Below are 25,336 nucleotides of genomic sequence, written 5' to 3'. Positions count from 1 at the left end.
TTCACCAGTACGGTGATACTTCTCTTACTTTGGACAGGTATTTTTCCTCGAAATTTTATAAAGTTTTAACTTTTGTGATGACTAGGTTGTATAAATGCCTGGAGAAACAAAGGAGCATCATCTCTACGAACGATATGTAGTGAGAAAAGCCTTAAAAGGTTCCCAGAAAGGCCGGGGAATGAGTGAATCCGCGCGCATTTGGAGTAGCAAAGTCAAATCACTTTAATGAATGATTATGGAACGTTTCCGGGCTCCTTGTGACATTTTAGAGTTCCCTTATATAAACAGGAAGAGAACCCGGTAAGATAGGTTCTTGAAATAAAGAAGAATGGGCAACCTATTGAGGCTAGTTTTCTATCCAAAATTACAAGCAATGTGTCCAAAAAGATACTTCAAACCAGGGGCATGACATTTCCTATGTTTCCCATATGTTTCTAAAGAGCCGAAAAAACTTTTGAGTTTATTAGCTGTTTTCTGTCATTGTAGAATGAACTAGCAAAAAATACTAATACAAGATAAAAGCCAATTTAATAACGAAGAGGCAATCGAAAACCCTAAATTGGCAACCTACGTAGTTTTGGAGATATCTCGTGAAATGTGTACGAAAACAGGGAAAAAATTACACTGAAACCGGTCGCATTTTTCAGAGCTAATGTCACCCCCTGCTGCAAACTTAGAACATTGATGTTTAAATGAATCCTGTCCAAAATTATGAGTACTTCCCCTACATGTGTTTTGTCACAAGAAAATAATCTTTCGGTTTGAGGCTACAATTCTTGTGAGCAACAAATATGCAATTTTAATTAAAATTGAACTAAATATTTCACTCACTAAGAATCCGGGGAACCCACGTGGAACTCGGAGATCTCGGGGAAGCCAACATTTATTTTTTTTTCAGGGAACTCACGGGGTAATCTAAAAACCCATACAATTTTCATGGAACCCGGGGAACCCTTACAATTTTCAGGACACTCTCGAGGTACTCATATATTTTTTCAGGGAACATAGGGAACCCATATAATTTTTTCGAGGAACCGGGAACTCGAGCCATTCTAATTGCTTATGAATAACTCCTTGTATTTCAGTGAAAAGGTAAGATTAGGCCAAAAAAATTTTATTCTGGAGAAAACGGAATATTTCACTCATTTTGGGATTCTGGAAAAATTATACCCCGGTTTGAGGACGTCAAAATACTACTAAAATATGACACTAGGTGATACAATCGACGATGTTTAATGAGAAAGACACAGAATAATGGAATGAGTAAATCACTTCTGTCCACACTAGAACGACATGTTACGCAAAAATTTATAAAAAAAAATACAGTTCAATGCCTGAAATAATGAAATCAATGAAACTGCTTTTTCTTTACTCGTATTCTTATTCTGCGCGAGAAAATTGAAATTAAGAAGCAAGATATATTTGAAAAATCATTTTCAAATTTATCTTAATGAAAATATGCACAAAATCTAGTGTTTGGCTAATCTCCTCTACATAAGACATTTTTGGACAAACTTAAGGATTTTGACACGATTTACTTCAAAATGTTCCATTTTTACAAAAAATTACTCACGATTTATAGATAGAAGTGATAAAAAAATACGTACAATTTCGGTCAATTACATTTCATTAAATTGAAAAAGCAAGAAAAATAATATTCTAGATTCTTTTTGAAATTATTAATACTCAAAAAATATATATACTGCAATTATAAAATTTCAGAAATTTGAGTTTTAACCACTTCAGCTGATTAAATTGAAATTTTTAAATTCGATCAAATTTTAATAAAAAAATAGAATAATTAAACAAATATTTTGAACTTTTTATTTTCAATTTTCTTCTACTTTTTATCTGTTTAAGATGTGTCTTAAAAAATCTTTTTTTTATGTTTTTTTTGTGCTTTGGCGTCCGTTGTAAATAATATTTTCAACATGACACTGTAGTGATATCTGTAACTATCAATCTTTTCGATACTCACCTGCAAAATGACATCACTTGCAGCAGTTAGACGACTGTCTGCTTTGTTCATTTTGTTCTAATCTCCGTCCTTGGCCACCAGCTTGTGGGCCAGCTCCTTCATTTTTGGGGAGTTTTTTGGCTAAAGAGAAAAAAAAATGTTAACAATCTTTACCAAAAATCTATCAGCAAAAAATGCATCATTTCTCACCAATTGCCAAAAATATATCATTAACATTCATCGCCGTTTTGGCGGATGTCTCCATGAAGAGTAACCCATTTTCTTCAGCATACTGTTTCGCCTCTTCATACTCAACCACTCGACTGTTAGATAGATCGGCCTTGTTTCCAGCCAAAGCTATTACGATATTTGGTGCCGCCTGAAATTCCCAAACAATACAACAATTTGTTTTCAATTTAAAAATTTCCTCCACAAAATCCCCAACAAAATGAAAGAATTCCTTTGACAGAAAGGACAAAAAAAAGCACATAACAAAAGTAACCTTTATACTAAAATTATCGATTATACCACATGTGATGATAATCTTCAAATTATTCACACTTTATTTCTCTGTATTTCATTGTGCAGTCGTGTGTTGCCTTAATGTTACTCACGAGAGTACTTTTCAAGACCTTCTCACAAGAGAAATAAATTTCAATGACAGTAATTAAAACTTTAGTTGACTGTATCGAGAGAATATTTTAACAGTCTACTAAACCATTTTATTGTTCACATTCTTGCATTTAATGCACAATTTAAAATCCATTGTATCTCACTGTAATCGCTGGCTAAATCGCAAACTTTATAATTAATTGCAAATTGAATGGTAATTAATTTGGAAAACATAGACAAAAAGACTAAAATGAATAGAACTATTACAATTTCCTGAATTTCGAACATTAAATTCAAGAACAAAACAATAGATAAAATTTAATGATCAAATTGTTTTTAAAAAAATTAATACATACATTTTTTTGATCATTTCGACCCTATAACATTCACTATTTTGATATCTGTTTATCAATTGCAATATCTGTTTATTTCGAGTTAGTTTTCAATTATCTGTCTATTCTGAAAAAAAAGTTTTGCCGAACAAGAAAAGTTTATGAAGATGATGATCTTCCACACAGAATATGAAAAAGTTTTGTCAGGATTTCCAACTAGATGATGTTAAAAGTTTGTCAAAAGGATGTTCTTCTATACGGTAGGGGAAACTACTTTCCATTCGAACGTTCATGCCTTCAAATAATGTGAATTTCTTTTAGTTTTCCTAAGATTCTTACACATTTCTATTAAATATTAGTTAGCTTGTTATCAATTATTGATAATTATGTGATAATTAGAGTAAATGTCCTAATTCAAAACCATTTCCAGACGCTTTAACTTTGACAGAAGATTCAACACATTAACTTCAATTTTTTCTGAAGAGAATTAGATAAATTTGCTCCTTGACTCTTCTAGAATGTTACTGTTTAGTAAAAATTCTTTAAAAATAATTTGAAAACTTCTTAAATACAAGAAAAACAGACAAATGCAAAATGCTTCTATTGGAAACAAATTAATCCAAATGGAGACAAGGGAATATCCTAATTGGAGACATACAGTATACGTGAAACCGCGACGAAAGACTTCCAAAACCTTGTTAAATTACTCTTGAGTGCAGGATTTGTACTTATTCCTGATCTTTTCTCCTTTCCCATCTCAAACAATAAGATAATCTCTCCAAAAAAATCATATTTCAGGGGTTTCCTATTGAAGCATTCGCAGACACTTCAGAAAAACCCTTTTTGTTCACGAAATAGGTAATTATTTCATTTGAAAACTTCACGTACCGTTAACAATAAAGATTAGCACTTAATTTAAGTAGTAGACCACTCGCTCTATGATGCAAGAGTCCCGGGTTCGAATCCCCTTTAGGTCACCAGGAATTTTTCTGGCATTAAAGGGGTTCGAATTGCATCCAGTGAGCTTCACTGCATTTGATTCCACGGGCATGAGACTGACAATCTCATCCCGTATAAGAAAAAGTAATAATGCATGTCTAGAAATCCTCTTGCGGCAAGGCCTAGTTCCTTCATGGAATGTTGTGCCAGCATTATTATTATTATTTATTACTTAACTCTTTCGCGTCATTAGGGTCATATATGACCCAGGGAAAAATCTTTTTTTTTTGACTATTTACATTAATTGAAATCTAACGGTTTGTGCACGACATCATAATAGAAGGATGTAAGATTCTTGGCTAATTTTCTCAAGACTCCAGATATTCAGGAAAAGAAAATATTTGAGACCAAAAATCACTAATTTCGAACTTTGTGAAATGACTTTTCTTTTTCAAAATTTTTTATATTAATTTATTTTTTTCAGCAAAAAGTTCTTTAGAAACACAAAATAGAATATCCAAAGATTGTATATTGCATATTTTGATATAATAAACAACTCTCAATTTTCCAGAAAAGCGTGTAGAATTTTCCGGGTCATATATGACCCTATTGTCCCCAAGGGTAACAGTGTTTTCGTCCCAAACCTATAGCGAAATGTAGTGAAATGCAGGTAGGACATCTTACTCCTGGACATTTCATCTTATATCTGATGAATTATAACATATTTTGCAATATTTTAGAGTATTCTGTAAGCGTCTCATATTGTGCTATTGTATTGTGTGTGAATAAATATGTGGATAAGTTTATTTTTGCCAAATACCACTCAAAATATTGTGACAGTGACTGTTCAAGGGATTACCAGGAAGATTCCTTGAACACCAGGAGTACAGTGTTCATCAAGACAATCCAGTTTGCCATGGTTTTGGCCAAATTAATAACTTCAAGCAAAAAAACTCTTAGAAAGCCCGTGATATAGATTTTGAAAATGGTATGTACACTTCCCTTGAGGACAATAGGGTCATATATGACCCGGGGTTTTTCCGAGTTTTCACGCAATGGAAAATTTTTTCCTCTCAGAACTATGATGTTTGATCATAAAGCATTAGGAAAAACTCAATTTTACATGAATTCATCCGCTTAATAAAAGTGTGACGCGAAAGAGTTAAAAGACTTCCCCGTTTCGTCTAACAGTTAAGGCCTATACTTCAGTCGAGATGGATTTCAGTGGCGAAAGTTTATAAGGGAACATCAAATAAAAGTCAACTTAACAATGTTTTATACAGACGTGTGCATTACAAAATCACTTGCAAGTGTTGGCAGCGGTAGCGGAAAAGGAAGGGAATCTCTGGAATTCGAATTAAAAAAAAGAAACCATAAATATTATAGCTCGAAAAATGCCACAAATTTGGTGTCCTCCTCGCTTCGATGGTGCCTTTCGGAGCAAATTCGTTACTAATATTGGGTGTCTTTGTTTCTCCTAGGAGGTACAAATTTGTTCCAATAATTTTCGGTGCCCATGGAAGAGCTAATTTTTGGAACAAATTCGGTACTAATATTGAGTACCTTCCTGAGTCTCATAAAAGGACCAAGATTGCGCCAAAAATTTGGGTGTCTGTGGACGAGGTAATTTTTGGAACGAAATTGTTACTCATGTGGGGAATCTTTTTGTTCCCATTGTCGGGAACAAATTCGTGTAAGTGATTTCGTCTTACAATTAAGGCTTATACTTCAGTCGAGATGGATTTCGGTGGCGAAAGTTCATAAGGAACATCAAATAAAAATCAATTTGAAAGTGTTTTATACAGACGCGTGCATGACGAAATCATATGCGAGTTCTGGCAGCAGGATTGAGCGAGAGTCTACTGTAATACCAATGCGCTTGGTGTAAAATTTCTTAAGAAGTTTACAAATCTCTATCATTTTGCTAAGTCTTCAAAAATTAACCAAGAAGTAAATAAATCCGTCATAGTTGAGCAAAAATCATCCAAAAGCGAAAAATTTGACACAATTTCTCACAAATTTTTATAACTTGGACTTTCACTTTAAAATTAATATTTCATACACTCAAGTTGCGTAACACGTTCTCTTACATATCTCTCGCAGCAAATCAGCAGGGGAGGTTTTTTTTCACCATGGATTTCCCCAGCAGAAAAACAAATTGATGCGCCACAAAATGTCATAAAAACCTCCACAGATAATAAAAAAAAATAATATCAATAATCTGTGAATGTGATTAAAGAATTCCTTCTGGCATTAAAGTACGATGCCTGGGTTCTTGGTTATTTCATCCATTGCAATAGAATGCATTAAATTTGAAATAAAGTATAACTCATTCTTCTAAGAAATTAATATCCGCTATCCATAATTATTCAGTGAATTTTGCAAATATTTACATTTAGACATTCCACTTCTCAATCACCAAAATATTCTACTGCTGTATCTATTAAATTATTGTATTTAATAATAGCTTCTCTGCAAAATCCCAGTGCATCATTTTCTCTCAACAATACAAAAAAACAGAGGAGAATACGTATTGCAAAATTCAATCTGCTTCATCAAATAATGGATAAAATGTGTTTCGAGACATGAATCCAGAAGACACGAGAGAGAGAGATTTTCGTCCGAGAAAATATCTTTCTCAAACTGAGAGTTGGCGCGTAATAAATAAAGTGCACGTGGAAAAAATAGGAAGATACCTCATGGGAAGACCACAGGAAGAGATTTATTATTATTATTTACCTGTCGCTGTAGTTCCTTAACCCAAGTCTTCGCCCGCTGAAAACTGTCCTGGTTCTGAATGTCATAAACTACAATTGCCGCTTGGGCACCGCGATAATACATGGGCGCTAAACTGTGATATCTGCAAAAAGAGACAACAGAAAAAACGAACATCATTATAATTTTCTTGGTTTTAGCTCACGTGATTTAGAGTTATACCCTAGACACACTTACGATTTAAGCCGAGAGATGGCTTAATAATTATAATGGAAATAATGATCAGATTAGATTGCACTTCCAACAGTTTCTGACTAAGTCTAAGTTAGTGGCTTAGTTAGTGGGAAAATTATGGGAATTTAGTCAAATCATTACAGTAGACTTTCGCTTATCCGTGGACTCTTTGTCCGGGTGACATAAAAAAGTCCGTGAGACAGTTGAATTTTAAAAATTTTGTTGACATATTGTCCCCATTTTTGGGTTTTTTTGTTAAAGAAAATGTGCTGTATCTACTGTAATTCTTTCTCATTGTAACTCATTTTGGACAGTACGCATGTTTAGAGAGAATGTCGATTCAGTCAGGTCAGGATTCAATCCACAAATTTTCAATGTAAACAAAAAATTGTTGGATTTCAAAAATTTAATGTGTATCAATCTCAAAATCCTTGTGACATTTTGGTCCCGCTCTCACGGATAAGCCAGAGTCTACTGTATTTTGATTATAATTACATTAACCTGTCTCTCAGCTTAAGTCATAAGTGTGTTTAGGTCATTATTTTCAAAGCTTTCGTCTAGATTTAATTCTTTTTCTTTTAGTAAGCAGCTTTATGAATAATTCTTGCTCCAAAGGTACCATAACCTATATAGCTTATGAGGTACCATAATACGGGCTTCAGACCTAAGCCTTTACTCTTATGGCTTAACGGTTTCAGTTTCATATCAGTAAAAAAAAATTAAAATTTGGACTTAAGATTGGATTATTAAGGGCAAATGATCAATTACATACTGAAAAAGCAATAAAATTGCTTGCTATTTAGGATTTTGAGACCTTCGGGAACTTGCCTAAACCTCTAGCCTGAAAACCGCATAACCTATTCTGTCAATATATCAGAAATACTTGAGACAGAATGTTCATATTTTGAGATTAGTTTCCTACAGATTAATAAGATTAATAGATGATTTTTTTGAAAAGAAAAAAAATTTATCTATTATGGGGGCGCCGGGAGCCCTTGTCAAACACACGTCTTAAGGGTCACTGAATTTAAATTCTTTACAAACTAGAGTAACTATCCAAAAAATAAAATTGGCAACCAGAATTCAAATCAGGAAAGAGGAAAGAGGTCAATTTTAACAAATTCGACGGGATGTCGAATTTTCTGTTCACCATTTTGAACAAAAATTTTGCATGACTTTTTGCGAAGCGAAAAAAGAACAACAAAATGTATTTCTATCTATGTCGGGCTATTTTTCCAAGTAATTGAAGGACTAAAGTTTCTAAAAATCCATTCCCAAAAGCAATGCGGATAGCAATTGCCCAGAAATAAATCATCTAAAATCACTCAATTTGCGTATGATGTATAATACCATGGTTAGGAATGGGTTAAGCTTATCTGAAGCAGAATTCTGTAACAGTGTGAGAATGTCATATGATAAATTTTCGTAGTAAATTTCGGGACCAGTTCAACATTAAAGCCCAGTGATCATCGTAACATCATTAACAGCCCACGCCTGTCGGTCCTCCGCCACTTCAGGAAGATGTTCGAGTTCGATCCCAAGGCGCTCCCATGCAAGATCCTGAATTTGATTCAGCCACCTTGTCCTAGGTCTGCCTCGAGGCCGATTGTAAATTTGTCATACGACATTTTCATACTGTTACAGAATTCCCTTATTGGGATTATCACCGCTCATTTTATATTCTAAATAGATTGAGTACAGGCCAACAAAAAAATCATTGAAATTGGGTAATATACATTAGAAGTGGAGTTCGGTCCATGTGGATAGAGTAAGGGTCAGGATACAGTGGGTTAGAATAGGGATGGATGGGACCCATCATCAGAAAGATCCCGATCTCAGATACAATATACTTAAATTTCATCGAAATTACTTCGTAAACACCGAAAATATGGTTCGGTCAAGACATTTTTGAATATAGCTCAGGTCAAAAACATCGAGAGAATAGTGTAACCCACCGTTGAAAAGGTCTCGACCTCAGCTACAACATACTAAAATTTAAAGAAAAAGCATTGTCTAGTTTTCGAAATATTCGAAATCGAAATTTCGAAAATCGATTTTTCAATTAACTGTTTAAGGACGATTGGGTCACCGGTGACCCAAAAATGAAATTTTTGCCAACGGCCTTGTAGATCGAATTTTCGAAAATCGATTTTTCGATTAATCGGACCTTCGATTAAATCGGATGAAATTGGGGTGTCAAAAGGGTTGTAGTATCCCGTGAGATGTTTCCCAAACACCAAAATTTTTCAAATACTGATAATTACAGCAGGAGATATGTCCAATTGAAAATTTAATTTTTGGTCAATTATACCTCGAGTCTCGGGAGTCGGAGAGGCTTCAGTTTTATTTTAATCGAAAGGTCTTAGACTCACCTATAACATACTAAAATTTGTGAACGAGCGATGCCATATCAGTTGATTTTTTTAGAAAATAAAATTTGGCGGTGTTTCAAAATGGTGGAAAGGAGAGTGGAGGGAGAGTGGATCTGACATCACCTACTTCTAGCCACCTATCGACATTTAACCTTTTCCGAAAACCGCTTCTCGATATCTCTTTCCGTTCTCTCCAGAAGCGTTTGTACTCCGGACGGGACGGACGGACAGAACGTCTACGAAAAATCCATTTTTAATACCAATGATATTCGTGATCTATGATTATCAAAACGTGTAAATCCAAAGTTTCGGCGCGATCTGACGAGGTTGCATTTCTTTTCGGACCACAAAAGCTGAGATTGTAAATGTAAAGAATCTCAGCTAAGACTAAACTAAAATCTAAATAAAAGCACATCAATTTTAAAAAAAAATCCTATAACTCGTGATTCAAATGCTATTGAAAATCTAACGACAGTTTTGCATTATATTATTATGAATAAATCTGATACTACTTGACTGTTTTATTCCTCTTTAACAGAAAGTTTAAGCTTCAATTCTTTCGTTTCTTTTGAGACTCGAAAGTATCCCAGAATAATTTATTTTAGCTTTATAGTACTATAAAAAAAGCAGTTCTTTGGAAATAGAACAACCCTCTCTATAAGTAAGATAATTTTAGCTGCGACACTGCACAATCTCAGCTTTTGTGGTATAAGGTAATATTCGCACAAAGCAACTCCAAAGCCAAGCCAAACCTATTCGAAAATCTACCGGAAGCCTAAAGTGCAAGTTCACATAATCGCCGCTTTAGCGCTGATTCCTCGATGTTCCCTGACTTAAGCTAAAACCAAAAAAAAACTTGACCTGTAGGGAAATTCTGTAACGCTCTGGCAATGCCATATAACGAATTGGGTTCGAATCATAAGAGAGCTTTTTCGAAAGGGCGATTCTGTAGCCGTGACGTTGCCATTTCAGCTCACATGGCATTATCAGAAGTCACATATTTGAGATTTCTGGCAATTCAAATGACAATGAATCTTGTTAAACAAATCAACCAAGACGTACTGTATTTTCATAAAATCATCAAGTAAAGGCATTTCATTAAAAAATCAGTGAATTGCATTTTCGAACTCATATGATATGACAAAAAAAATATCGATTGACATTGTCAGGTTTCGAACTCACGCGTGATAATGCCACGAAAATTACAGAATTCCCCTACTGGCCGTATTTTCGGTATTTATGCAGCGATTTCGATGATATTTTATTATATTATATCTGAGATCGAGAGAGAGCATACTAAAGATGGGCCCCGATTTTTACGATACCGAAATTAATCACTCTATATTAAATGTTTTTTTTTAAGCTGATTTCGAGGTCCCCCGTGAAAAATCTCTGCTACCATAAGCGTATCTGGGCTTATCACTGGTTTTTATACGTACGTTATCTTCGTAGTATTATTCTGAGATTTATTCGAAGTAAATACCTCCTTTTCTTTGGTGATTAGCCCTGCCCCGGTTTCCCCTAACAATAAAATTATTTCTAAAATAAAAAAAACTTACCTTTCCTGACCAGCAGTATCCCAGATTTCGAATTTCACAGTCGTCTCATCGATGCAGACGGTTTGTGTAAGAAATGCCGCACCAATTGTGCTCTCCTGGTACTCATGGAATTGTCCTTTGACAAAACGCAGCACCAGCGAGGACTTCCCCACAGCCGATTCGCCCAGCAAAACCAACTTAAACTGGCATATTTTGCCCTGAGTGGCTCCATTTGGTCGCTGAGCTGTTGCTCCTCCACCTCGAGGTGTTGTTGCCATCTTTCTGCACTTCTTGTCTTGCCTACGTCAGATGACCTACGAATAGGCAAAACACAGATATAACAACAGAGAGAATAAAGAAAAAAAAACAAACACTGTTTTTTTTCTTTTCTCCTCCACTCTCTCATCGCAGACACAATTACACGTTAAGCTAAGGCAGCAAAATTTCAACCATGACTCAAAAGATGATTTCTACGTCACACAACTGATAACAGCAACATTTTTACAATTTCGGCGATTGCCAGAGTCTACGAAGTTTTGGATGATGTTGAGAGGCTTTTCAGATGAACGTATTTATGTAAATTATAAGCTCTATCTTATGATTCATAAAAATATTTGGTCACAATTCTATGTAAACACTGATTTATTTGCCAAATAAAGTACCCAAATGGAACAGACAATTTCTAAATATCGAAGAGACTTCATTGTTAAAAACCTTTTTTTTTGTTTACGGTTTTGTCTTGAATTTCTATAGAAAATTGATAAAGTGTAATTGTAATGAAATACCTAAATACGCATTTAGATTTTCCTGAAGTGCCTCTAGGAAAAACTTAATACAGAATATAAGAGACAAATAAAGTATTTTTTTAGTGTTCTTTGTACTAGAAAGACTCAAGAGTCACTTTGTGTTGGATTTTCTTCACTGTGTTTAGCAAAAAAAAATACTAACAATAGAATTTTTTATGCAAATATTATCATAACTAGAGACAAATGATGGTAAAAAAAAACCACAGAGACATTCTCTTGATTAAACACTAAGAAAGTTTATCACTTTATCTCTACAATCTTCACTTCTGAACGCTAAAAAACATTTTGAATCAACATTGATAAAAAATGCTGAAAACAGAAATAACAAAGAGTCCTAGTTTTCCGGAGTGTTCGAAGATCAAAGTCATAAGTTCGAGCAGTCTGCGAAATTTTCTTTGCCATTTTGCATGAATCACGTGAGTTTAATAAATTATTTCAAATAAGGATAATATAAATTAAAGGGACAGATAATCCTAACCGGCTTATGTAGGTGAGATTCTTAACGTGAGCTAACTCGGAGTGCATGCAAATTCGATTTGATGCTGAAGTAAGCAGACGCCATTCAGTTATCTTGAATCAAATTCGTGAAATTATACAAGTTTTGTATTTGAACCAAAATGTCAAGGATTTGGATGAACTGACAGAAAAGTGATATATGGGTGAAATGTAGACCAGAATGTTCTCTATAATTTTGCCGTAGAACTTGAACTCATCGATTACTCAGAAGCCAAGATAAGCGAGGTTTTTTGTTTCTTAACTCGTTTTTTCATCCAGAGTGCCCCAAGTGTTCATTTGTTGAACTTCAACTAAATCAAAGAATTGTTGTATTTTGCGGGACTTTCCATTTAAACCCCTATTTTAAGTGTCTCGGTGTAGTAGAGGCAGTCAAATTGGCATCTGAGTGATTTCAAAGCGTTATTATTGGAAAAATCAATTTTTTCACACTTAAACGGCAAAATCGGAGTGATAGCGTAGTCTGACCGAAAAATGATGTATGGACGAAATGTAGAGACAAATGTGCTCTACAATTATGTTAAAGTAATCATCAAAATCGGTTCAGCGACAGTCGAGATAATTGAGGTTATGTGATATTGAAATTGGTTTTTCGACTGTGGCGCCCCTGGTGTTGGTCCCACGAAGTTCAAATATTCTAGAAAGTTGTAGCATTTGGTGAGATCTTTCGTTTAAGCCCTCATTCATCAAAATCGGTCACATAGAACCGGAGATATGATTTTTTGAATTTCGTGAACTTTGACCCCTCATATCTCCGGTTCTATTGAAACCACCGCGCACATACGCACCATTTTGGAAACGTCCTAGACTGGACTACAACATACTAAAATTTCATTAACTTGCACAATGCCGTTTTTGAGAAAAGTGACTTTGAATTTCGATGAATTTTGACGCTATCACAGCGCCACCTGTGGTGACTTTTTGAACTTCCATCTGAAAGTGCTCATCGAGACGAAACCAAAAAGGTAAAATTTAGGTCGCTATGTTAATTAGAACCGGAGATAGAGGCCGGTCAATGTTCGAACTTTGACCCCTTATAGCTCGGGTCAGGGGTTATGGATCGACTTAAGGTTTTTTTTGTTTGATAGGTATAATCAACGGCTACAACATACTAAATTTTCAGCCCGATGCACAATGGAATTTTTGAGTTATTTAACTTTTAAGATTTAAAAATTTTCTTTTTAATAATAGCGCCCCTAGCGGTGGTTTTATGAACTTGCGATGTTAGAAGGGGAAGTGGCATTTCACGAGAGCTTTCCAAAAAGCCCTCACTTTTTAAATTCTGACAATTAGAACCGGAGTTATGGGCATTTTAAGAAATTTTTTTTGGACCCTTATAGCTCGGGTCAGGGGGGTCGGGGGACCTTAAGTTTGGTATTGATGGAAAGCTCTAAGGCCCAGCTATAACATACTAAAATTTGAGTCCGCTGAATGCCATAGGGGCGGAGCTATTGAGAAAACAAAAAAAGGGGGGTCTTCAAAATGGCGGAAGGAGGGGTGGGGGTGGGGGGTCTATGCACCAAGTTGCAATTTTCACCCGATATATAACCTTTGCCGAAAACCGCAAGTCGATATCTCTTTTAGTTTAGGAGCTATTAAGCTCCAAAGAGCGGCCGGCCGGCCGGCCGGCCGGGAACGTAACTTAGTCACATATATATTCGGAATCAGGAAGTGGCGAAACACATTTTGGCCAAATTTGAGGTCGATCGGACGACATGAAATTTTGTTAGGATTATAGTAGGTGAGATTGTTAAGAATCTCACCTAATATACAAGAACGATTATCGCTAATTTACTAATTCAGATCAATGTTTTGTTTAAAATGTCACCATCTTTCAAATAAATCAGATATATCGGAAAAATTACACGAAAACAACTTGAAGTGGTTGAACTTTGACCTTGAAAAAAATCACAACTAAATTATTTTCTGATCATAAATAGAGGTAACGGTTGAATGGTCTGCTTAAAATAAGTTGAAACAGTTTTAGAAATAAATCAACAAATAGGGAAGACCGGGGAGATTTGGACACTTTTACATGTTTTAACTTTGTGACAGTTTTCCAAAAATTCACGATAATGTATTACAATTTTACGCGGTCTATAGGATTCTTATGGATATTGACTTCATTAAAAGTACTCAATAGAACTTGAAAAATAACTGACTTTTCTTGGAAAAGATAAAACATTTAACTTGACGCTTTATCCCAAACCTCCCCGATGTGGGGCAGTATGGGACGCAAAAGGGGATGTTTGGGACGCGTTTTTTTCTCGCATAATTTACATTATTGGAGCACGTTATTTAATTTTAAATACTATATAGATTAAAATTATTTCTAATAGAAATAAAAATGTTTAATCTTTTTTTCATACTTAGAAATTAATATCAGTTTTATTTGTACATAGAGTCATTTATTGTCAATCAATTATTTAAAGTATTTTTTTCTTATTTTCCATCTACCTTTCTTTGTTTTTTTTTTAATCTAAATATTGCAATCATGATAATCAAATTCCCCAGGCGAGTAAATTCTCTTGCAACTTTTAGTTTTAAACTCATTGGCGGATTACAACCTTATTGAAAATCAACGTTCCGTTCATCCCCTTTCAGGTGTCCCAAACATCCCCGCGTGTAGTTTTAGTATTTAAAACCTTTAAGTAAAAAACGAAAGCGTATAATCCCTGAATCTTTTATGAAAATATGTACCCAGATTACACTGCTAATTTAAACAATAAAACGGGATATCCATTCTTTTAGTCAATATTCATCTTAATATTGCCTACGATTGAGTTGTGGTCAAATCCCATTTATTTCAAAAATTAACTAAAAAATCGCCTTGTCCCACACTACCCCTGTCCCGAACCTCCCCGGTCTCCCCTACGTAACTTAAGAGATAAAGAGCTGAGAGGGAGTTATAAGTCTCTAAAAATATTGACTTATGGAGTAACGTGATTAAAAACCAAAAATTAGTATTTTAGTCAGTATTTTACCAATTGTTTTTCGAGACCTTCCAATTAAATACGATTTTGACTAAGTCGGTAAACCCTTTAAGGACGATTGGGTCACCCGTCGTGACTCATAGAGAAAATAATTTTTCCTGACTATACCTAACGTAATTTCTTTCTAATATTTGTGCGCAATCGTAAAGTAGAAGATTGTGGGAATCTAGAATATTTTTTTTAAATCTCCAACTATTTTCTTTATATTAAATATTTAAGCCCAAAAATGACGAATTTTCAAATTATAATTTAAATAAAGTGTTAATTACCGCTTTGAGGAAGAATTTTTATTTATTTTTTTATATTTCCAATTTTTTTAAGCAAAAACCTCTCGACACTAAAAACTACGATAATGAGACATATAATTTTTCATTAGAATGAAAATTATCATTCATTGGTATTGTCAGAAAATTGATTTAAATATTTAGACTATTTTTGTTCCTATCATCCATAGAGGCAAAAACTACGCCAAATTAGACTCTGTTGGACTATCCAAGGTTAAATGTAAAAATATAAGGGTACCGGAGTTCGTCGGGGGATTTGGAGTTACTCTAAGAAAACATCAACTCTTTCCAGAGCTTTCGACTTGGTCTTTTAGTTAGATGTAAGACGTTTCACAAATTTAGTTTACCGGTTTCATTTTCAATGCTGAATTTCTGTCAGTAAAATCACCACTAAGAGAGCTATTATTAAAAAAAAAATCTAATTTTTTAAGTTAATTAGCTCAGGTCTTATGGCACGGATCGGGCAGATTTTGCAGTATATTGTCGCTACACTTAATATCTGCACAGTAAAAATTTTTTAGCTACTTCACTATGACTTTCATAGTAAATTTTACATAAATATGTAATCGTGTGTACTGATACTTATTTGTGTGATTTGTACACATGTTATCTGAAAATTGTGCAATTTGTACACCTTTTATTTGAAAACTGTGTAATTTTACACGAAATATGTAAGAAAATGTACACAACTGTGTAATCATTCCCAGTTGATTACACGGTTTACAATTACATCAAATTTAAATTACACATTTTCAGATTACACGTTTTGTTGAAATACATAATTTGTGTAACTTTACAAGAATAATCGTGGTAAAAAAGCAAAACAACGATTATCCTTGTAATTTTTTTTACTGTGTGTCTAACAAATAAAACACTTAAGTCGTTCGGATACTTCTTATCCGAGCTATAAGGGTCAAAATTGAGAAATTGATCGGCATTTACAGTTGGTGTCAATAGTTTGTTGCCTAATGTATGTTTGAGAAACCAAGTGAAAAAAATTGATAGAAAAAATTACTTTTTATAATTTTTCTTTTTGCAAATGTGTTTTTCCTGTAATCCGTAGATCTTATTTATAAATTTAAAAACAATAATTAATTTCATTTCATATAAAAAAAATAATTGTTTTCCAAAATTTGATCATTTTTTATTCGTCAAAAGTTTGTTGCCTCATTTAAAAAAGTACAGTAGACTCTCTCAAAATCGGACATTCGAGACCGAATGTCACCCGAATTATAGGCTAAACGGTTAGAGATATCAACTTAGGGTCTTACATAACCTTGCTTTAATTGGTAAATTTAGACAGAATAGACATTTTTTGTCGGTTAAAAAGAACTGAAATTTATCAGTAGATAATTCAAAATAGACAGTAGGGGAAACTGGGGCACCATCAAACACGGGGTACCACCAAACACTAATTTTAATTTCTAAACTACTTGGACTATCTCCACCATTTCTTGCGTGGACAAGTATTCCTATAATGCCTATAAATTTCCATAAATCTTGTCTTCCGAAGTCGAATATCTGATTAAAAAATCGCAGTGTTTGGTGCTGCCCCAGTTTCCCCTACATATTTCCCAGTTGGTCAATAGAGCACTGAAAAATGATCCTAATCCCTTCAAATCAAACTAAAAATGCAAAGATTGTCCATAAGCTTCATTTTTTCTTTCTCAAGAATATCTCCATTTGTTCACCGATCTAATTTACGACAAAGACCATCTTCAAGTGTTAGAATTAAAGAAAAGCTTACGAATATCGGGGTGGAAAAGTCACCCACGCATCAACGGTAATGATTGAGCCATTTAAAGCCATTTACAACCAAAATCGATACTGAAAGAAATTATTCTAGTGCCATTTTTACACAAATATTCAAGATCGTCCATAATTCTTTGTCTAACATTTGCATTTCTTTTCTGGAAGCAAAAAAAAACCATTTTCTGTTCATCATATTGGCAAATATTTACAGAACCTTTGCATGCACACTTAATAATTTTTCACTGTGTAAACTCATAATTTTTTCCAATTTCCAGAAAACGATAGAAATTCTCGCGAAAGAGGCAAGATAATTGTTAGAATGTGAAGGAATTTCACTCAATTTTCCAGACAAAATTCAAATGTATTTTATCACTACTAGAATGCTCCTGATTCCCTCCCAGACCAAACAAACCCCTCATAAAATGCTGAGCGAAATGCGGGAGAATCGAAAGTGAACAAGAGGTCAATGCATTTGGCGAGTGATTCCTTCCGGAGAGTCTGTGATTCATCCATGACAATTGTGCCTTTTTTTCATTCTTTATTTTCTTTCAATGGAAAACCTTGACATCGAAGCCCACTTTATCAATAAAATATTCTGACTTTGCGAGCATCACTTAATTGATCTCTGTGTTTTGTGCTCTCCTCTGTGATTCCTCAGATTGTCACTAATTGCCATCCCCCAGAACATGAGAGAAAGCATGAGCTTACTCCTCGTGTGTCTTTGTTCCCGCACTTGACACATGGGTCTTCGTGCCAGATACATTTATATAGTCTTTGTCTCAAATACAGAGAAGTCTGCAAAAAAAAAATAACTGATAATGAATCTCTCATATACAGTGTGTAGATTCTCTTTACCGAAGAGAGAATATATGAAAATTATTTTTTATCAGGAGTTTTTAAGTAGAGAAATCACAGCTATTGCAACTGATCTTGAAGAGGTGAAAAGATTTTTTTAAGAACTTCATTATTTTTGGATTATTTAGCTTCTTTTATGGCCCCTACACTGAGAGAAATCCGAAAAAGTTAAAATAACATTCAGGAAATGTTAATTTTACCCTGCACTATTGATCCGAAATCGGTGTAAATATTATGCTTTTAAGGTGTATTAGGGGTTAAAGTTACCGTTTTCCATGTTAATTATGGACATAAATTCAAATATGGACATAAATTGTTGTAGTGTGTGAATGCAATTACAGACTTTTAATCCTTTTAAGAAGAGTGGATCATCAATTTTTATTTTTATTTTTTTTTTTCTTTCAAGGTATTTTGAACGCAATTGATACTGAAGATAATCTGACCTTCAGCGGTTTTGAAAGCGGTTTTGAAAGGTTTTGAAAGTCTGGCATTTGGGCTAGACAGACATTTTGAAAAATGATCCCTAAAATTTTTTATATATCTTAAAAAATCATTTGAAACCGATTTTTCCTTACTAATTACCAAAATAATACTTTTAAGGTAAGTTTTATACTTTAGTTAAAACACTCAAAATTGATAATTGTCTTAGAATTTTCTTGATATTCCTTGGTCAAATTTTATAAAACTATAAAAGTTTAGCCTGGTTTGTGAGGGTTGATGAACATCAGACGTAATATTTACCCTATAAAAAATTGTCAGTAAAAATTTATATCAAAGTGTCGCACAATGAGGGCTTAGGGTTCATCATCAACAGTTCCGTTGCATAAATAAGCTTTACCTAATTTTACAGGTTAAATATTCTCAAGGATTAGCCTAAGTCTATTTGGGTCTTAGTCAAATAACCAACTTCTCTAATTTCTTGTCAGGGAAGATTTTTGAATAAATTTTGATTTAGAATTGAATTTTAAGAGTAAAGAAATCAATTGTACAAAAACACAAACATTAATTTTTGTTTACAGATTTTACGACCTCTTGAAACTGAAATAACCTCCAATATGAAACCTATACAGGGGTTCCCAGGATTATGAATAAGGGCAGAATCACATTGACAATAAAATGCTCGACGTATACTTTGTCACCGTATTTCGTTAATTTACGCATTTTCATTGCAATTCTTAAGCAAATTCTCGATTACCGTATTACCTTATCTCATACTCGGTGGCATTAGGTGAAATTAATATAAGAAAATTGAAAAAATAAAAAGAAAATGCGATAAATGGTGAGCAAATAAAACTGTAAGAGAAATTAATCGTACAGTTTTTTTGCTTTATCGCATTTTCGTTTTATTTATTTAATTATATTTTATTATTTTCACTTTGGGACACCGAGTATGAGATAAGGTAATACGGTAATCGAGAATTTGCGTAAGAATTGCAATGAAAATGCGTAAATTAAAGAAATACGGTCAGCATTTTACTGTCAATGTGATTCTGCCCTAAATGGGATTATGCAAATACGTTTATGCAGAATTGCCTGTCATTGGGAGCTAGTTTGACAAATTTTCTTTTTAAATACCCCTAAATGTATGTAAATATTTTTGATGCGATAAATTACAAATGTAGTTATATTTGTGCTAAGAAAGCCAAAAATTGGCGCCGACAATAATTAGCATTATTACGTTTTTGCAACTTATTTGAAAGAAATCTCTTGCAGGTATGCAAATTTTTTATAAACATAAAACGCGCAGTTTGTTTTTATTCCCGAAAATATGCATAATCCCGGACATCCCGGAACTAAATTTAAAATCAATACAAGATGCTTAATTTGGTAAAATTTTATATTAACTATAATATTCTTTTTCTCCCATTCTCAAAAAAAAAAAACATGTCTGTTCATTTCTAAACTTCTTTTGTTTTTAGTGTTTCAGGAAAAATCTAGAGGTGTAATTCTTGAACGTAACCATAGTCACAACAGGTTACTGGTTACTGTCTGTTTCGTTTGTCGATTGCCTGGTTAAATTTAGCAATAGCCAAAGCAAATTAATCCGAAACACTTTCCCTTCTTTTAAGCAGAGTCAGGCAAAATCGTCTTTATAAAATACTTATATTAACCTAGAACCGATCAAAATTCCGGACGTGAATTACCTCTCTAATGAATATTTCATCCAATCCTGTCTATGACCTAAACAAGTCGCCATTTAATTTTTTCGTGGTCGGAAAAACGACTTTGGAGTGCTTATTTTTCAATCGATCTAATCAAAATTGGATTTTCTAGAAAGGTCTTGAACTTTGCAACCATATGACTACAGCGGACTCAACCCTTAGTGAATCTGTAAATATTTACCGTTTCTTTTAAATATTATTATTATAATTATTAATATATATTATACATTCCATTTTTGCAACGTGCAGTAATTTTTAATCACATTTTAATTGTCTGTAAACTTTTTACCGGGCTATAGACCAAACGGTAGGAGATAATCGTCATTCAGTTTTTGTCCACGATTTATATGATTTCTTCCCTTTTTTGATATGACTTAACCCTTTAAGGATGAATGGGACACCGGTGTACCAAAAACAAAAACTAATTTTTCGAACAAATTAGACACTATAAGAGAAATCCGAAAAAGTTAAAATAACATTCCGGAAATGTTTATTTTACCCTGCAGTATTGATACGAAATTGGTGTAAATATTATGCTTTTTAGGTGTATTAAGGGTTAAAGTTACCCTTTTTCATGTTAATTTTACCCTTAAAAAGGTGTAAAATTAACATTAAAAATTGCTGATATATTTTTACACCTAAAAAGTGTTGAAGTTATGAGGAAAAAAAGTTAATCGCACCTCTGTTTTTTTTTCTCAGTGGAGGACAAAATAACTTACTATAGTCAGAAAAAGGTTTTCGTTTTTGGGACACAAGTGTCCCATTCGTTCTTAAAGGATTAAAGACTATTTAGGTAAAAATTTCGTTCAGTGTGCCAATGACTTCAATTTATTCACTGAAAAAAAGATGGTGCGATTAACTTTTTTCCTCAGAACTTAACACTTTTTAGGTGTAAAAATATATCAACATTTTTTAATGTTAATTTTACACCTTTTTAAGGGTAAAATTAATAGGAAAAAGGGTAACTTTAACCCCTAATACATCTAAAAAGGGTAATATTTACACCGATTTTGGATCAATACTGCAAGGTAAAATTAACATTTCCGTAATGTTATTTTAACTTTTTCGGATTTCTCTCAGTATTCTTTCTTTTTCTTATTTGACGCTAGTCTTACTCTCCTCTCTCTTAAGGTTAAAAGTTTGTCCATACTCTAACCCTATTTCCTTCAATTGCCTTGTCTCTTTTTGACTTTTTTATTTGATTTAATCTTTTTAATTCCTATCTTTGCTAGGATCCCTTTTCAATTTACAGCACTTTGTTTTCTTTAATTGCTCTTACTGCCTTTAATTTTAAACATAAACTTCAGTGTCTACTACTACCCTGTGTTTACTACTGCCCCAGTCTCCCTATGTGCTCTACAAGAAATTACTGCGTCTCCAAGTTTCTTCTGTGTATGTCTTCCTGTTTCCTTTCCCGTGGTAAATTCTTATCTCAGGCTTATAAATTCATATAAATTAATTAGTATTAATTTTATAATCAGCAAGTTACTCGATTTCATCACTGTGAGAGAAATCCGAAAAAGTTAAAATAACATTCCGGAAATGTTAATTTTATCCTGCAGTATTGATCCGAAAACGGTGTAAATATTACCCTTTTTAGGTGTATTGTGGGTTAAAGTTACCCTTCTTTCATGTTGATTTTACCCTTAAAAGGTGTAAAATTAACATTAAAAAATGTTTATAAAATATATTTTTACACCCAGTGTTAAAATTATGACGAAAAAAAGTTAATCGCAGCCTCTTTTTTTTCTCAGTGATGATAAGCATATACGGACTATGATCCAGGGTTTCTGCCGTTTACCTAATAAGACTGGAAATGGTAAGACGGCGGTAGACTCAACCAAGTGTTCGAAAATGTACTCTTTTTAATTAATTTTTGGATTTTTGAATGATTATTTGAAAAGTTTTGAGTAATTTTAATTGGTAGTAAACCGATATCTATCTAAAAAAAACCATGCTAAAGGATAATTTGAGATCCCAATCTTATGAGTTCGAGCATTCCGCAAAGCAGAGACACTTTTCCATCTCTTTTATTAATAACTTTTCCTACATTTCCTGATTTTCCTTTTCAAAAGCTTGGCTAAAAGAACAGTGTCGCCCAAGAGTATTATTTTATTTATTTTTTTATTGTTCATTAGCCATTGTCCATATTGCTGTTCTACTTATTCTTATTTTCCTTTTTCATTTACTATTTACTTTCAGCTTCGTTTCACATAAAATTTTCTTCATTTCTCCCCCGTTCCTTCAAATGAAACCCTTCAATTCCTGAAAATTAAACCTCTTGAATGTTAGGACATTTAAACAATAAATTATGGTTTTTTCAGGCATCTTTTGTAGGGTTTAAGTCCCAAATTAGGGTCCAGTTAAACTCAAGAAACAACACAACCTAACTAAAGAATCACAATTCCCATGAAGTCTGTTCGCTTATCATTGAAACTATGTATCAGAGAGACCTTGAGAGATTCACGAGTTTATGCGGGAGGCTCTCTTCTGAGACCCTCCTCCCCGTCAATTGGCTATTTTGGTGGAATTTCTCAGTGCAGGAGACACTCCATGTGGCAACAGGGTGCGTTTCTGTGGCCAGAAATAGCTCAAGAAACCTTACAGGAAGTTGCTATTTAATCCAACAAAAATGCCAATGAATTCCACTGAAAAACACAACGAAAAGATTTACCGTTTGACGTCAAATGTCACTTTTTACGACACTTTCCTGCCCTCCTGAGTCCCCAAAGATCCCCAAAGGAATCTCTCAGATGCCTCAGAGGAAGCTTCTGGGACTGCAGAAGTTCGTCTGATCACGGAAATCAGTGGAATCTGTGAGTAATTCCCAATCAACGGGGCGTAATCTCCACTTTTTCCCCCCGTCTTTGTGAGTGTGTGTGTGTGACGTCTCTGGGAGCGACCATCGAAATCTTTCCACACTTTGTACTCCCAATTGGATGACGCATTAAATTCCAGGCACTGCAAATATCCTCCCCGAGACTACTACAGCACCCCCACAATACATCCAACAGTTCGGAAATGTCCCAGAATTGCCCCAAAATCCATCGTGACTTCATTTCGGTTCGATTCCCGAAGTGAAAATCGCTGTCAAGTGAAAATTACCTTTTTCAGCTCCCAAACAGGTCAATGATGCTGGATTCGTGGTGATAGTCACTCAGTACAGGTGGATCTCTTGTCTCAGGGCCTTTTTGCACCAATCACAGGGATATTGATGGACTTTTTGTTGGTAGAAAATGAAGAAACGTAGTTTTTTTTACACAAAGATTATCGCACGTCGCTAGCGCCACTAACGGAACATGGTGTAAGCAATTGTGAATCCGCAATGACAGCCGAATTTTGTTCGAAAGTGCAAGAATCGGAAAAAACCGATTAGAAAAACTACAAGAATTTCAACAAACCCGGTGGCAAATGCATTGAATAAAATTTTTACATGGCGTACTGAGTAGTATATACTATGTTCAGTATGTGATCAATCTCAGAGCAAAAACAGGCTATTTTAAGGAAAATGAATAAATTGATTTTTTTTTCGCCAACTTAAATGATCTCGGGCTAGTGGGAAAGTCGTCTACTTTAATGGCTATTTTCTCAAAATTCAATTTATATTACATCGATAGCATCGATCGACAGGTTTCTCGAAAACTTATGCACCTTATGGTTTATGGACCATTTTTAATTGAAATTTTGCACATATTCCTAGAAAAGGTTGCTTAGTATAGAAAAAAAAGTTTTATGTTGCCTTGATCGCAACTTGCATTACAAGTGAGAAAATCATTTTTTTTTTCAATTTGTATTTACAGTAGACTCTCTCAAATTCGGGCATTTGCGGCCGAAATGTCAACCGAATTAGAGAAAAATTCGGGCAGCAAATTGTTTTAAATGCAACGATTTTTTGTTCATCTGCATATTTAGTTTACATACTCATTGCTATTATAAATTTCATGAAAACCTCTTAATAATGCAAAATCACATCAAAGCTAAGACAAATCATGGCAAATTTGAGGATATTTGCTTCATTTGATAATCATAATCGAACTTGAAAAATGGCAACAAACTTCTTTCGAATTTAACTGCCGCCCGAATTAAAAAGTAGCCCGATCTTAAAAGAGCCGAATTAGCGAGAGTCTACTGTATTTTTTTTTCATTTCATTTTTTACATTTTTTATCTTTTTCATCCACTTTCCACAAAAAAGTGGAGATTTTAAATTTCTCATCGGTTCGATTTTGATGTTAATATGCATTTGTTATCAGCTCAGTGACCTGGCAACTTGATTGGTACCGAAAAAGGTTATCAAAGACTACAAAATATATATAAATATATCGAGTCCTTTCAGTCTTGGATGCTTTAGATTTAGTTAGAGTCTCCTAGAAGCTATTTCATATATTTACAGCAAAGATGACCCACCCCTCTTTCCCCCACATGCCACACATAATAAGAATTTGAACAGAAAGGGAAAATTTCTTCTGGTCAGTTTTCTGGCCAAAGAAATAGATCTAGCCACTTAGAATGTCCTAATATCCCTCCTAATGGCCTCTATACACTAGAGGAAAATATGTCCATAGAAGGGTTTTCCTTACATAAGTAAACGGAATTTGCTTCAATATGCACATAAATTGCTCTAGGTCAAAGATTAAAAAGGGTTCATTCAGACTTGTTTAACTCTTTCCGGACCACAACATATCCAGCGAACGAATTTCAGTAAAACTCACTTTATTGTAAGTCTTACTGGTCAAATATGATACTTTTGTAGAGAAAGAATTTTCTCCGCCTCTGGGAAATTGGAAAACTCATGGGAACTCTCGTCCCCAAATGAACGCAAAAAATAGAAACTTGGACAAACTTCAATTTTCCAAAAGCCAATAATATCAATTTTGTGAATTATTTTTGCATGTCAAATGACTCCTTTACAATGTTGATCACTAAAACAAGAAGAATTATTGACCAGTATCTTGTGGGATGTCCAGGAAGTGGTCAAGAAGACACCAAATTCCTGCTTGCCAACAGATACCTCAACATATTTCACACAATAACACTTTAACACACATTTCTTTCAACACGATGTTATTGTAGACACATTAAAGTTTCCCAAGAGTCAAAAAAACACTTCCTGGACAATCTGGATTCACCAAAATCTGGAAGAATAGGAAAAACTTCCCCGAAAGCAATCTCCTTCGCTGCCAAATGTCAAAATTATCGGCCATATTGACAAAAATTTCGCTCCCGCTTGAATTTTCTTATAAGGTTGGTGTCAAAAAGCAAATGGCGGGCATT

The 25,336-nt window shown here is 34.0% G+C and overlaps 1 protein-coding gene across 1 annotated transcript in view; it reads right to left on the bottom strand.

Moving 5' to 3' along the window:
• LOC129805724 (ras-related protein Rab-5B) overlaps window positions 1-23,410 on the bottom strand; it is a 31,529-nt gene extending 8,119 nt beyond the window's left edge. The window contains exons 1-5 of the mRNA XM_055853837.1: window positions 23,170-23,410; window positions 10,721-11,013; window positions 6,580-6,700; window positions 2,168-2,336; window positions 1,979-2,098 (exon numbers count right to left, since the gene is read on the bottom strand). Of these exons, the coding sequence (XP_055709812.1) occupies window positions 1,992-2,098; window positions 2,168-2,336; window positions 6,580-6,700; window positions 10,721-10,977 (654 nt within the window). The 5' untranslated portion in view covers window positions 10,978-11,013; window positions 23,170-23,410 and the 3' untranslated portion in view covers window positions 1,979-1,991. The remainder of the gene's footprint in view (window positions 1-1,978; window positions 2,099-2,167; window positions 2,337-6,579; window positions 6,701-10,720; window positions 11,014-23,169) is intronic.
• Window positions 23,411-25,336: the final 1,926 nt, after the last annotated feature.

The sequence above is a fragment of the Phlebotomus papatasi genome, chromosome 3 (genome assembly GCF_024763615.1).
Source record: "Phlebotomus papatasi isolate M1 chromosome 3, Ppap_2.1, whole genome shotgun sequence".
Lineage (NCBI taxonomy): Eukaryota > Metazoa > Arthropoda > Insecta > Diptera > Psychodidae > Phlebotomus > Phlebotomus papatasi.
Note: the sequence above shows the minus strand (reverse complement) of the source record. Positions and strands in the feature narration are given on the sequence as shown.